Source organism: Lutra lutra, chromosome 2 (assembly GCF_902655055.1).
Source record: "Lutra lutra chromosome 2, mLutLut1.2, whole genome shotgun sequence".
NCBI lineage: Eukaryota > Metazoa > Chordata > Mammalia > Carnivora > Mustelidae > Lutra > Lutra lutra.
In genome coordinates this window covers 24,183,648-24,199,068 of record NC_062279.1, presented here as the reverse complement: position 1 = coordinate 24,199,068, position 15,421 = coordinate 24,183,648, and the positions used below count along the sequence as shown (strand labels likewise).

At 33.6% G+C, this 15,421-nt stretch overlaps 1 protein-coding gene across 2 annotated transcripts in view; it reads right to left on the bottom strand.

Annotated features, from left to right (window-relative positions):
• Positions 1-4,099: 4,099 nt before the first annotated feature.
• VPS37A (VPS37A subunit of ESCRT-I) overlaps positions 4,100-15,421 on the bottom strand; it is a 50,416-nt gene continuing 39,094 nt past the window's right edge. The window contains exons 6-12 of one of the 2 annotated variants that reach the window (XM_047716123.1): positions 15,030-15,100; positions 12,272-12,399; positions 12,133-12,191; positions 11,987-12,055; positions 8,657-8,800; positions 7,194-7,270; positions 4,100-5,414 (exon numbers count right to left, since the gene is read on the bottom strand). In XM_047716123.1, the coding sequence (XP_047572079.1) occupies positions 5,405-5,414; positions 7,194-7,270; positions 8,657-8,800; positions 11,987-12,055; positions 12,133-12,191; positions 12,272-12,399; positions 15,030-15,100 (558 nt within the window). In that variant the 3' untranslated portion in view covers positions 4,100-5,404. Of the gene's footprint in view, positions 5,415-7,189; positions 7,271-8,656; positions 8,801-11,986; positions 12,056-12,132; positions 12,192-12,271; positions 12,400-15,029; positions 15,101-15,421 lie in introns of both variants that reach the window. The other variant, XM_047716131.1, reaches the window with a different exon arrangement.

Sequence of the window (15,421 nt, the reverse complement as noted above, 5' to 3'; positions counted from 1 at the left end):
TAAATAAATAAAATCTTAAAAAAAAAAGACAAGCAGTAACATGTTGGTGAGGATGTGGAGAAAAGAGCTCTGGTGAACTATTGGTGGGAGGGTAAATTGGTACAGCCACTACGGAAAACAGTATGACATTTAAAATTAAAAATGAATCTACCATAATATCCAGCAATTCCACTTCTATGTTTTTATCTGAAGAAAACAGACTAACTGGAAAAGACACATGCATCCCTTTATTATTTATATTAGCAAAGATACTGAAGCAACCTAAATATGCATGATATATGAAAGGATTAAAGTGATGTTTGTGTGTGTGTCTGTGTGTATGTATACGTATGTGTACACAGATATACCCACACAGTGGAATATTACTCAGCCATAAAAGAGTGAAATCCTGTCATTTATGACAACTAGGATAGACTGAGAGAGTATTATCCTAAGTGACATAAGTCAGACAAAAACTAATACTGTATGATTTTGGTTTTATATGTGTAATCTAAACAGCAAAAAAACCTGAACAAACAATACAGGAACACACTCAAAGATACAGAGAACAAACTGATGGTTGCAGAGCGGGAAGGAGGGGACAGACAAAATAGGTTAAGAGGATTAAGAGGTACAATTTTCCAATTATAAAATAAGACAGGAGATGTAATGTACAGCATAGGGAATATAGTAATATTGTAACAACTCTGTATAATGACAGATGGTAACTAGACTCACTGTAGTGATCACTTCATAATACATATAAACAAATCACTATGTATAGCTGAAACTTACACATTATTTCCTATCGATTATCTTCAATTAACAGAAGGACAACAAATTGTCCTTGAAAAAAAATTGAACTGCCATATGATCTAGTAATTCAATTTTGGAAATAGATCCAAAAGAAACAGAAACACGTAACTCCAAAAGGTATCTGCATCCCCATGTTCACAGCATTATTTCCAAGAGCCAAGACACAGAATCAAGCTAACTGTCCATTGATGGATGAATAAAGAAGCTGAATATATACGCTATAAAATATTATTCAGCAATAAAGAACAAGGATATCCTGCCACTTATGACAATATGAATGGATCCTGAGGGCATTATTATGCTAAGTGAAATAAGCCAGAGAAAAGCAAAAATTGTATGCTCTCTCATGTGTGGAATCTAAAACAAAAAACAAAACGACTCATAGGAAAAGAGCTCAGATTTCTGGCTACCAGAGGTGGCAGTTTTGGGAGGAACTGGAGAAAGGTGGTGAAAAGCTACAATCTTCCAGTTACAAGATAAGTAAGTATTGGGTTGTAACAGCATGAATGTAGCTAACACTGCTTCATGATATACCTTAAAGTTAAGACAGTTAATTAATCCTAATAATTCTCATCATAAGGAAAACAACTTTTGCTTTTTTTTTTTTTAGTTCATCTACTAAGTCAACTTACTGTGGTAATCATTTCAAAATATATACATTATGTTACATATCTTAAACTTACATAGTGATATATATCAACTATGTATAATAAAACTGAGAAAAAAAGAAAAAGGTTAAGAAAGCTACATTGCTGAAATGTCCAGTATGAAAGGTTTGGAAGGGGTATAGTAATATATTTAAATAAATAAAATAATCCAGTATTTAGTTGACCCTTGAACAACACCACTTTGAACTGCACAACTCCACATATATACAGATTTTTTTTTTTTTCAATGAAGCACAGGAGTGTAAATATTTTCTTTTTATGATTTTAACATTTTCTTTTCTCTAGCTTTGTTGTAAGAATGCAGTATATAATATGTATAATGAACAAAATATGTAGTAATCAATATTTTATGTTATCAATAAGGCTTCCAGGCAACAGCAGGCTACTGGTGGTTAAGTTTTTGAGGAGTCAAAAATCATACATGGATTTTGTTTGTGCAGGTAGTCAACGACCCAACCTCTGCATTGTTCAAAGGTCAACTGTAACTATTTATGTGTTCATCATTTAAAAACAGAACAACTCTAATATGTTAGAAATATGTAATATAAAAGTACTCTGTTAATGTAAATAAAACAAGTGTAATTCTTTGAGAATATAAAATTTGAGCACACTCTACTGAGGAATATTTGTTCATTTTCTGCAATTTACTATATATTGTAATACCTTATTAATAATACTTAGGATATAGTTGTAATGGGCTTTGCATTTTTATAACACAACTTACTATATGCCATTCTTGTAGTTATCAACTCTTAGAAACTTCTTTGCCTAATACTGAGGATGAGCTTTTAATTTCCTCCATTTGGCAGTTTTTATCTATAAAAATAGAGAATTAAAAATCTTTTAAAAACGACACAGTAAATATATGAAACAAAAGTATGCATTTATTTTGAAATACAAGTAGTATACATATTTGATATTTTAAAATGTCTTTAATGGATGTCTTTCACATCAGACACAAACTCTTTTCAGCCTCCCCAAACATTTTACAGGATATTGTATACATATGTTCATTTAGACTACTTACTAAAAGTTAATCTAACACTAATATTTATATAAAAAGTTACATTTATTGCATATCAAAACTTTGTTATACTTTCACAGGGTCTTGAAAGAGCATGGCTAATCCAAAAGACTAAAATCTCTAATAGTACATTTTCATTTTAAGTCAAACATCAATCAGAAAGTGTTTTATTTAGGGCACCTGTTTTAAGGCATAGGTAATAAAGTATTGTAAAACTGACAAGGCAGATTACTTCCCAACTAATAATATTTAGAGCTCAAGTGACTTGTTATTTAGTGATAGTCAGGAAAAGTTAATGACTGGAAGTAGGTAAGAACTTAGACGATGGTTCAGCAATCCACAAAGGAACTCTTTTAAAAATAAAGTTAGGTGAGGATAAGGGAGACCTTGGCATATGGTTTTACTCTTTAAGTTCAAAAAGTTTACTTTCTTCCCCTAAAAATGAATTCTAATTTTCACTGAAATTCCTTCAATTTAAGCGAATATAATTTATGATCAAACTTACCCGTCAACCAAGCTCTATGCCAGTATAAATTTCCTACTCTTGTTTACTCCTAGAAAACCTTCCAACTTTGAAACAGATATCTTTACTATACATCCCATTTTAGACAACTTTCTTCTCTTTGAGATATTTAGCATTTAAATTTCTACCTATGACAAACCTCTACTCTGAATAATAACTCCTAAGCTTTTCTCTACTTTCTGATTTCCATCTGGTTTTCTCTTACATATTAAAGTAAATCAGAACTTCTGCCTTCGCAGGCCTTTTTCCCCCTGTGGCATGACTTCTCCAAATAACCAATTTTTATTTTAGAAAAACAACATAGCCATAAAATTACCCAAAAAGTCATTCACTTTTTCTATTGCAGTAGAAACCCAAATTCACAGAGAATTATTCAAATGCAGACATTTTCTGTCTTGGACAACTTATACCACCTGTATCTGAACTAAATTGTCTGCTGGTTAAATGCAGATATTCATGATCAAATCCCTCACTTTAATGACTAGGTTGTATGGAAGTTGCCTAATAAATTAATTTTGGAAGGAGGAAGCAAGCTATGTTAACTGGTATAGAACGAAACTAGGACAGTTTGGTTTAAAGAATAAAGAATATTGAGATGAATTACATGATTATGGGGAGGAAATTTACTATGTAAGAAAATGTGGGTTGTTTGGGGGCTTTGTTTGATTTTGTGTATAGTGAAGGTTAGATGAAGCACCTAAACCATGTTTGAGTTACTGTATAGTATTTCCACAGTACCTTATTCTGAATAGGTGTTTAATAAAATTTGCAGATCAAATGAATTAATGTCCCTTTAACGGCTGTGATCTGCTGGTCTCTTGTTATAGGTTCTACAGTTTCTAAGAAAGCTACCTGATTGTTTGCAAAAGACTGGGGCTATTATGTCCTCCACTGCAGTGATTGCTGGGAAAACTAGAAGTTCTGCTGGTCTGTGCAATAAGGAAAGGTTTCGGAATACCCAGAAGACTGTCACAAATTTAAAATACTTACCTCAGTTATTTCATCCACAAGTCTATAAAAATCATGTCTGGTCATTTTGAAGATTAAACAACATGCCCTTAGCACAGCGCCAGTGAGACAGGCAATTAATGAAAGTTAATATCTTTATTCCAATTATATATTTAGAGTCCATATGAATACTTGGTCTTCCACAAAGACAGATTATTATTTTTCAAGTCTAAGAAAATAATTCTGTTTTTCCTAAAGTTCTATTGCCAAGAACGTGTACAGAAAGAAAAAAAATGAAAAATAAAACCGTAGTACTATATGCTGGCATTTGGAGTAACAATACATATTGGGATGGAAATTTAAATAAAAATATGCATTAAGTTGTTTTGTGATTTAGACATGGCCTTACCAAGCCTCAGATACATATAGTTACAGATTTTCTCCTTTATTAGCTTTTACAGCTACACATAAAATGTGTTCATTCTGTAACACTGTATAGAAGCAAATTACAACTTAAAGAGCTTCAATAAACTTAATTAAAAACTAGACTGCCTAAAAGTTAAATATTAATTTCATTACTAAACCTGTTCTTAGGAAAAGCTAGCTCACAGTAAAGTTAAAAAAAAAAAATCAGACTTCTGTGTCTAGATTTACTATTTATTAACAAAAAGATTGTTTTTAACACTAGGAATTTAGAAAGTATATCATTATCCAATCACAAACCTATCAGATACTTATATAAAAAAATCAGTATGAAAGTTTATGTTGGACTAGATGAAGTAGAAGGCAATTTTTTCCTATTAGATAAAATAATTATTTAACTATATTGCTTCTTAAGTGTACCCTTAATTTTAAAAATTAAACAATATATGAGCTGATGTATTCTCTTGATTTACTGTGTATTAAAAGTTACTTTCTTGAGATGGCACATTAGTAGGTTTGGTATTTCCTGACACTGAATATTTAAAAACAAAGGGTTTTTGAAAGTTTCATCATCTGGAAAGAAGGAAAAATAAGGCTTTCTACAGTTGAAAATAGTAATTTTTCAAAAAGGTTGAGAGGAAGAACATCTAAACAAACCATTTTTGATAAAGAAATGAGGCAGTTTCAAATTAAAAATATAAATTTAAACGAAGCAATTTTATAAAATATTGAAAATAGCTAAAATTACATGCATAGGTACTTAACAGAGGAATAGTAATAGAACTTAAATATGATAGGACTGATCAACAATAAATAAACATTTATAGTGCAAATCGTGCAGAAAAATTTCTCAAAGCAAAGACCACAGCAATCATTCTGATCTGTACAAAATCAGTCTCAGTTCTGCATACGATCTATACAGGATATCTATGAATTCAGCCACTGTGATGAAATGCCAATTTGCAAATCATACATAAAAATGTGCTTAGTCTTGTGTCATTTCTGTCTTGGCAGTTTATGTTTTCAGGAAAATCTGAAAAGAAAAGAATATAAAAAAACCCTAAGATTTAAATTAAGATGATAAATTTTCATCTCTTTACATTCCCTTCCAATTAAGATCTACCTATAAGAAGATAACTTGGAAAAAGGAGGTAGGGAAAGGATTCTAGCATGTTCGTATAAATAATTACTCAATGCCGACTTTCTTCTTATGCCTTGATATTAAAAATCAACCCTTAGGGGCGCCTGGGTGGCTCAGTGGGTTAAGCCGCTGCCTTCGGCTCAGGTCATGATCCCAGCGTCCTGGGTTCAAGCCCCGCATCGGGCTTTCTGCTCGGCAGGGAGCCTGCTTCCTCCTCTCTCTCTGCCTGCCTCTCTGCCTACTTGTGATTTCTCTCTGTCAAATAAATAAATAAAATCTTAAAAAAAAAAAAAAACAAAAACCCTTACCCAAGGGGATTGACAGTCTCATTTGTCAAACAAACAAACAAAAAAAAACAATTCAATGTTGGCAGTAATGTTATGTACAACTAGATTAAGGAAAGGGGCAGATGAGTCTGAGGTAGAGATGAGAAATTCCTGCCACTTCCCTCCTTAGAAATGCTCCCTTCGCAGAGTCTACTCCTTCAGCCCATTTGAATGAGCAAAGGGCCACATGATACTGATCTCCAGGCCAAACTGCTGTTGGGCCAGTCTCTCTCCTGGGGATTTGCAATGAAACCCTTGTTCGTCTCCCGTGGGCTACCTGAACTGTCATAATGTGATCAGGCCTGCAGGCAGCCACGGTGGAGCACACGCGAGCAGAGCTAAGAAAGGAGCTCTGAAGAGCAAGTTGGGAAGCACAAGAGAGTGAGAGGCAGGCAAGAACAGAGACGCAGGAAAGAGAAACAGGCAGCCTTGGCAAGGGTGTGAGAAGTTTTTAATGGTCTTCCAGAGTGTTTTCACTCAATGACCGAGTTGTCCTTTGTGCATTTTGACTCTATCTCTGCATTGTTCAATAATACAAACTTTTACTTAAATTTGCTGGGGTGGAAACTAGTTTTCACAGCCAAATCACTCCTAAAACTACAGAGATGGAGAGGAAAAGGAAGTGTCTTGAGATCGATAAAGGCGTGACCAAAGATAAAATGATAGGAGAAAGAACATGAAATGGAGAACTTAAGGGGAAAATGGAAAATTGAAGTGGGTGCTCTCAAATATACTCCAGATTATAGAAGGCTCAAAACCAGAGAGAAATTTAACAGTGATCCTACCACTCACTGCTAAGATCTCAATGTAAGTTCTGCAGCAGAGAAATTAAACCACAGGGTGGTATCTGAGGAAGCTCATTCTGTCAGTGCTGTGTAGGAAGGAGAAACACTATATTCTGGCGACTGGCAAGACAATTACTGGAATACTCCTGGTGTGAGATGGAAAAGCGACAGACTGGAAGTTCATTTTAAAGGAAGAAATGACAAAGGAGTGAGAAATACGTCAACTAAGTGATATGGTATACACTATATAAGAGCTAAGAGACAGGAATGAATTATAGTTACAATTCTACAGAACTATCCAACACTGAAAAAAAAAACCAACATTTCATTTAAGCTGACATCATAGTGATAAAACATCCAAAAGATTTCCACTTATTAAATGCTAATGTATATAAAATTACGCTTAATGTATAATACAAAGCATTTATATACCCTCTAAGAGAAGTTATGACAGAATTATGCTTAAAGCTGACTAAACAGGCACTGGTAAAAAGACTTCAGCTAAAGAACAGTCATGCAATAGCCTCTGACTCAAACTTTCTGGGAGACAATTTACCTATAGTGGGGTGTGAAATTGGCTGTGCATTGCTATTGCCTGTTGAAGTTTCTCTTCCTTGGCTCTTCTACAGTGGCAGATCTAGAAGATAAATGATTTTAAATACCAGTCACTTCTCCAATGATTTAACTACTGCTTCTTAAGTTACGACAGAATTTGAAGTAAGAATCCTTTAACCTGCTGACATTTTTAACTTTTGAATGTTTAAAGTAGCTCCGAATTTAAGAATCCCCACCCCCGCAAACATGGAATTGTATTTGGAAGATAACCTTTGCCTGTGAACTTCTAGAATGTTAAAACAAACCTTGACCCATTATATCAATTCTCTGATTGTAGAATTTCAAGCATCTGTGTTTTAAAAATAAAAAAGAAAAGAATCCTACTGTTGTTAGCTAGGAAGCTTAGTAAATAAAAGCTTCAAGGTATAGTAGCACAAAAGAATGAACCAGAAATCAATGCCTTACTAATGCTATAACTAGTCTTTAACGTTCCTAAACTTCAATTTTTCTCTTATGGAAAACGGGGATAATAAAATCTGCCCACTTTCCTTAACAGGATATGCATATACATAGCACACATTTTACAAAGTTTAATAACAAAAGGTTAATTTTCAAATGCGATGTTTCAGAGAAATTAGGTAAATATTTAGAATTCTATCAAAGGGCAAAATACTATTAAATAGACTTTCTTAATTTTTGGAAAACAGAACAGAACAGAAACTATTACAGAACATTATATTATTATATTGCAAATATTATATTGCAAATTTAATTGCAAGTTTAATAACCAAAGGTTAATTTTCAAATGTGATGTTTCAGAGAAATTAGGTAAATATTTAGAATTCTATCAAAGGGCAAAATACTATTAAATAGACTTTCTTAATTTCTGGAAATCAGAACAGAACAGAAACTATTGCAGAACATTATATTATTATATTGCAAATATTATATTGCAATTTTTAAAATTTATAGATTCTGGGGTGCCTGGGTAGCTCAGTGGGTTAGGCCACTGCCTTTGGCTCAGGTCATGATCTCAGGGTCCTGGGATCGAGTCCCGCATCCGGCTCTCTGCTCAGCAGGGAGCCTGCTTCCTCCTCTCTCTGCCTGCCTCTCTGCCTGCTTGTGATCTCTCTCTGTCAAATAAATGAATAAAATCTTTAAAAAAAAATAAAAATAAAAAAATAAAATAAAATTTATAGATTCTTCCCTTTTTAAATAACTTGTTGAACATAAGCAGTTGTACACTCCTATAACTACTAAAACCAGACTTAAGCTAATTTACTAACTTTAATACAAAATGATAATAAAATATTGCTATCATTCTTAAAGAATAGAGGCTCTTCAGTTTCTTCTCAGGGCACTCAAAACTCTAGCTCAGTAACATGCTGAAGTATTTTTTACTCATGAATATACTTAAGTAATTTGATATAACACTATCAGTTGTCCTCAACTGAAGATGATTACATACTGTTCTCTTCTCCATGAAGCTACTGAGAAAATCATCGATTTCAGTTTTCCCCTCTAAGAAATCTTCAGCAATATTATCAGATTCCTCCTCAGCTTCATGTGCAGCTACTTTCAATCTTGCCTGTAGGGCACTCGCACTACAGCTCTGAAAAAGAAAACCAAGTACTAATTTAGTTTACAGTGCTCAGAAAAACTTCTAGAGGCAAAGGAAATGAGAGCAATTCATTATATGCCTCACACAGCCTTTTGAGGAAGACTGCTACCACCAACGTTCTCAGCTTTTGGATAGAGGGGTAGATACCAAACACAAAAGAACCCAATCCATTGGCTGCAAACCACTGAATGAGGGAAGCTGACCCAATCAATGTTTTCTCCTGGGGTTTTAAGAATTAGGTCACTATAGTAGGCATCCTCTAAAAGGACCTCTATAATCCCTACCTCTTGGGCTGGACACAGTGACTCCCTTCTAATGTACAGAATATGACAAAAGTGATGGTATTAAATTTGACCCAACAGGCAAAAGACCTATACAAACACTGCTGAAAGAAACTGAAGACGTAAGGGGAAAGACATCTCATGTGCATGGATTGAAAGACTTCATAATTTTAGGGAGACAATACTACCCAAAGTGATCTATAGAGTTAATGCTATTCCTATCAAAATCTCCATGACAGGTTTTTGCGGAAAAAGAAAAACCCATTCTAAAATTCATATGGAATCTTAAGTGACCCCAAATAGCCACAACAATCTTAAAAAGAACAGAGGTGCGTACTTCCCGACTTCAAAACTTACTATAAAGTTACAGCAATCAAAACAGCATTGTACTGGCATAAGAAGAGACACAGATGAATGAAAGACCAAGCCTAGAAAAATATCCTCACATACATGCTCAAACATTTTCAAAAGTGTGCCAAGACCATTCAATGGGGAAAAGACAGTCTTCGGCAAATGGTGCAGGGAAAACTGGATACATGCAGGATGAAGTTGGACCTTTATCTTACTTCTTATATAAAATCCACTCAAAAAAAAAAAAGTAAATTTTTAAAAACGAACTCAAAATGGATTGAAAACCTAAATATAAGAAATAAGACTATTTTTTTCATTTTTTTAATTAATTTTTTTAAGTAGGCTCCATGCCCAGCGTGGGGTCCAATGTGGGGCTTGAACTCATGACCCTGTGAGCAAGACCTGAGCTGAGATCAAGAGCTGGGACTCTTAACCGACTGAACCACTCAGGCGCCCCAAGACTATTTTTAATGACAGTCATGCTAGTGGGGGTGAGGTGGTAACACACATAGGAATGAAAAGGAATGAACCATTTTCTCATCACTCTTGCCAACCCTGGTCATCTATCTTTACAAGTATGGCTCACAATGATGATGCAAAATTATTATTATTATTCTGAAAGGTTGACAATCTGTTCAAATATTTCCATTATTTATTCACTGAATATTTACTGAGTATCTACTATGTGCCAAGCACTGGACCTGGTACTGGTTATGGACGGAATAAAACACGGCATGTTTCTACACTGATGGTACCAACAGTCCAGTGAAGTGATTTACATACTTTATACAGAAGTCTGACTCGGGGCGCCTGGATGGCTCAGTGGGTTAAAGCCGCTGCCTTCGGCTCAGGTCATGATCCCAGGGTCCTAGGATCGAGTCCCGCATCGGGCTCTCTGCTCAGCGGGGAGCCTGCTTCTCCGTCTCTCTCTGCCTGCCTCTCTGCCTACTTGTGATCTGTCTGTCAAATAAATAAAATCTTTAAAAAAAAAAAAAAAAGAGAGAGAAGTCTGACTCATCATCCCCAAAGATTGAGTGACAAACATAAGAATCAAGGTTTTATTTTTTAAGTGTTTCAAATATCATTTTAAGCAATTCTCATATAAATGGCAAAGAAGACAGGGTAACTATTATACCAGCATGTCCACTGGACATTCATATTTCTCTTTTTGAGTTTCTTGTTCTTTCATTTGCCTATCACTAGCATCACTGTCTTATTCCTAATATTAAGGGGATCCTGGAAATATCTGGCAATTGTGATGTTTGCTGTTGGTTTTTAATTTCATTCTTTATCAAGTTAAGGATTTAATTTCTATTCTTAACTTACTATGAATTTATGAAGAATGATGTGACTATTGTGAAAAGCTTATTTAGCATCTAATGTGCAACTAAGAGTGTTTCAGTTGCTTCTCTCAGGCTTTCTTCTGGTTAAGAGTGAGGGAGGACTGCTTACATTTGATTCCTGACCCTGATACTTTCAGTTTATATGACTTCAGGGAAGTTATTCAATATCCCTGGCTCAGACTGCTTATCTGTACTATAAAAAATAACACCTATGTCCTAGAATTTTGTGGAAATAACAGGCAATCTATGAAAATAGCATAGTGCAGTGAAAGATGCATAATCATTATTCAATGTTAGCTATTATTCTTATGTCTTTAATTCTAAAGGATGATCAAATTATCTGAAATCCATTATAAACTTATATTCTCCTTTGTCATCATTTTTTTCTGTTTTATTTTCTATTTGTTGTTTTATTATATTGGCTTTACCTTCCAGAATTGCTGATTTTAAAGGAAAGAGGATGTTGGTTATTGATATGACATAAAGATTTTATTTCTTAATCCTTTTCATTTTTAAAGATTTTTTAGAAATATGGGTTGAATTTTATGAAGTGGTTTTTATTTTTTATTTAAGTGGATTTATGGCATAAAATCTATTACTTGTGGCAAATTAAACTTTATAATTTTCATATACATTTCAACTTTCTAAGTTTTCATTTAAGATAGCTGTACATAAGCTTACAAATGAGATTACAGCTCAAGTTTTTTGTTAGATTTTATTAGAAGAGGTAAACTGGCATTTATAATAACGTTCCTCATTAAGTTATTTATGAGGCTTTCTGTATTTTTGTGCTTTGGAACCAAATATGTCCTTGCATGAGCACAAATAATGTATAATGACCCATAAATGAGAGCTGTTCATCTCACTTAAAGGTATCAAGCCTGGGGCGCCTGGGTGGCTCAGTGGGTTAAGCCACTGCCTTCAGCTCAGGTCATGATCTCAGAGTCCTGGGATTGAGCCCCGCATCGGGCTCTCTGGTCAGCAGGGAGCCTGCTTCCTCCTCTCTCTCTGCCTGCCTCTCTGCCTGCTTGTGATCTCTCTGTCAAATAAATAAATAAAATCTTTAAAAAAAAAAATGTATCAAGCCTTATAAAGACAGACACCTATTAAGTGCTTTCTGATAATAATGAAACTAAGAATGTGGCTCACACATATTGAGATTAAAAATCCCTATGGTAAAGGAAAAGAGCTAAACACCTTACCTCACTAAGTTCATGCTGCCTTTGCATTTTCTTTTCAAAAGTAGATTTCAGCTGTGTAAGCAATTCATACTAAAAGATAAAATTAAAATGTTACTTTACTATATTTTTAAATTGTATGGACTTCTTTAAAATAATAACTAACTTACCTTATCTAAAACGGTTTGCCTTTTGGCTTCCAAGCTGGGCTCCAAAAGGAGATTTTTTCCTGTAAGACAAATTTCTGGTTTATTTCTAGGTAAACATCGTATTTTTCTTAGGAAATTTAAGAAGTAAGGAAAGACATACTTGCTAGCTCTTCAATACTTTTTACTAAGTCATCCTTGTCAGTAATAATCTGTTTTAGTTGGGGCAAGGTCAGAAACTGTTCTAGTAATATCTCTTCTTGGTCATTCATATCTGTAAGCTGTGACACACTAGAAACAGAACAGAAAGTTAATGAATATCAGTCACTAGTTTTTCTCCATGATGATAAATATTCAGTTTTTCCATTTTATTCCATTTTATTTCCATTTTAGTTGATATGGCTCTAAATAATTTTTGAACTATCATTTATGAACTATCATTTATGTAGCTACACACACACACACACACACACACACACAAAAGGCAAATTAAAAGCAAATAAAACATCAACCACAGAGAACATAAAATGGTCTGAAAGTAGCATCCAATCAAGATAGGATAATAAAAACTAGGGTTCATGAACAATCATAATTATGTTAACTTCCATATCTATTTAGCTAATGGCATATGTCTGTCACAATAAAAGATAAGTATATGGATACATGTGTGTACAGCTATTCATAAAATATTTAAAGAAAAGCAATCTTGGAGGGCTAAACCAAAACCAAAAATCAATATCCATAGGGTGAAACAGGGAACTGGATGGGTAGGACAGGAATGGAAGCTAAACCTTACCGAACATATCTATTAGTTTTGACTACAGATCCATACGAAAGCATCATATGTTTAAAACAATTTAATTTTAAAAAGGCAGTCTCTAAATTTCAGAGTAAATGGAAAGAAAGGAATACTGTTTTTTTTCTAAGTTACATATCATCTGGACAAGTATTATTCAGACTTTAAAAAACAGTATTTGGCTGTACATGTCAGGTGTGAGAACCAGAACACAAAAGAAGTATAAAAAACAAAAACAAACTGTTATTCTGAATTTAGTAATCACAGTAATAATATTGGTATTGTAATTTTGAAAAAGAACAAGTGCCTTTCAGAAAAATGACTTCAGGCCAGGGAAAAGAAATTTCACAATAAGCCCATGGCATCTTTGTTTCATCAGAAAGGCTATAGAAGCCAAAGTGAAGAGTTTGCTAGGGACTCAAAATAGAACTGTGTAAGCATCAAAAAGAATAATGACTGTAATAGACTGAAACACATCAAATATATTTGTTTAAAATTTATGAGTTCTTAATAACACAGAAACAACTACAAACATAAAAACAAAAAGCCTTGCCTATCAGAAATTTTGGAGCTTGTTTGTACATCAACTCATTATTCTGAAAGTCGAAAAACACAAAAAATAAGGATTTATCTTTCCATTTCTATATGAAGTGTATTTCAAAAAAACCTAAATAGTTGATATAGAAAGTTCTTCTTCACAGAATTCTGGCTGATTCTGGCAGCAGAAAATCACATTTGCAATCCTTAATGAAATAATGGACTGCCAATGATTTCAGGGGTTTCACCTGTTTCAATCTTAACGTCACTAAAAATTGGGCAACCAGACATCACTGTTGCCTTACATGATGTAATAGGAAGTATGATGTAAGTACTTGGGACTAAAGAACTGAACCTGTTTTTTTTTTCAGCATTGAGATATAATTGATATAGAACATTGTGTAAGTTTATGCTCAATGGCTTATTAGTGATTTGATAAAACTGAACCTAAATCTAATTAAAACTCTAGACCTAGCTACCAAGAGAAAGAAATACAGGAAAGAGAAGATCATCTTCAGTGGTACTACAAGGATGCAATCAAGCAAAAAGAAGATACAGAAAATTCTACAAGACAAATAAGGAATTTCCTCAATAAATACATAATGATATGATATACATAACATGTATAATAATATGTGACATTTTAATAATTTTTTTTAAAAAGAATCCTTTAGAACATTGAACAGTAACAGTGCCTACTTCCTGGGGTTTCTGCAAGCATTATAATTCATAGGAAACCTTAACATGTATGTGATATATTGTAAACCCTCACTATTATTAGAAAATAATGAGCCACTACTTCCTAAAAATGATTATAAAACACTGGGTCAATTAAGGTAAACTTTTTTTTTTTTAAACTGTAGGATTTCTCATGGGTATGTGGCTGTGTATCCCTGGTGGGATATATCCCAGAGACAAAAAGAATTACAAAAATTTTTTTTAAATTATACTCAGAAGTCTTAGTAGTAACAGCCTTATCAGTATTATCAACCTTCAATGGGGTATAAAGGATGCAATGCTTCCCAACGTTGAGTAGCCACAAAACAATTTTTTCATGAAGCATCTTAGAGAAGCAGTGTTCTACAAAAAACAGTACCTTAAACTCAAATATTACAAACTTATGTGCCATCAGTTTGAATACCATTTGGCTCTGTAAAAACACTGTGCTTATTACTTTATGAGAACGTTAATGTGTTCCTCTATGTACAAAGTTTTACCCACAAAAGAAACAACAAAAAGTCTAAAATAAGCCAAAAAATATTTGAAATCACCAGGGATGATGTATTGAGAAATAGTTTTCACAATACTGTAACCCTCAAGAGAGAACAACATTGTTATCCTGGTAACTATTACCTCATTTCCAGCATCTAGAAAAATTCCTGGGTACATACTATGTCACTCAATAAATACAAACTAGACAACATAAAACTGATTTATATAACTTTCCCGCTAAGACAATCACAATATACAAATAGTGAGGATTTAAAAACTCTCTTTCTTTAATATAGGTATGAAAATAATGATCTGGTTTGTATTCATCATTGTCAAATAGGTAATGAATACTGACATTTCTCTTCAAGTTTTTTACCTTAGTTCTGAGAGTTCGGGAAATGTATCAGGGATATCTGGCATCTTGTAACCAAAACCATCTTGGCTTACCTAAAGAGAGTTTGAAATGTTATTAAGTTTTAGCCATCTTTTTGACTGCTCCTATTTACTTATAAACTTAATTTTTAATGTACCATATCCCATGTTTTATTATCACCTCATCTTTGCACTTTACATTGTCCTTATTCTCCCCTTCTTTCTTTACTCTTATTTTTTCAGTGTACTTTATACATAGAGGGTTAAATTTTTTTTGTTTTCTTTGGGTGAGATTCATGTGAGTACCTGTGTGACCTCTTTCTTGGGCACGTATATAACTGTTAAATAAAATGCTTAATTGTATCTGTGACAAATGTAGAAAATTATCTGTGGATT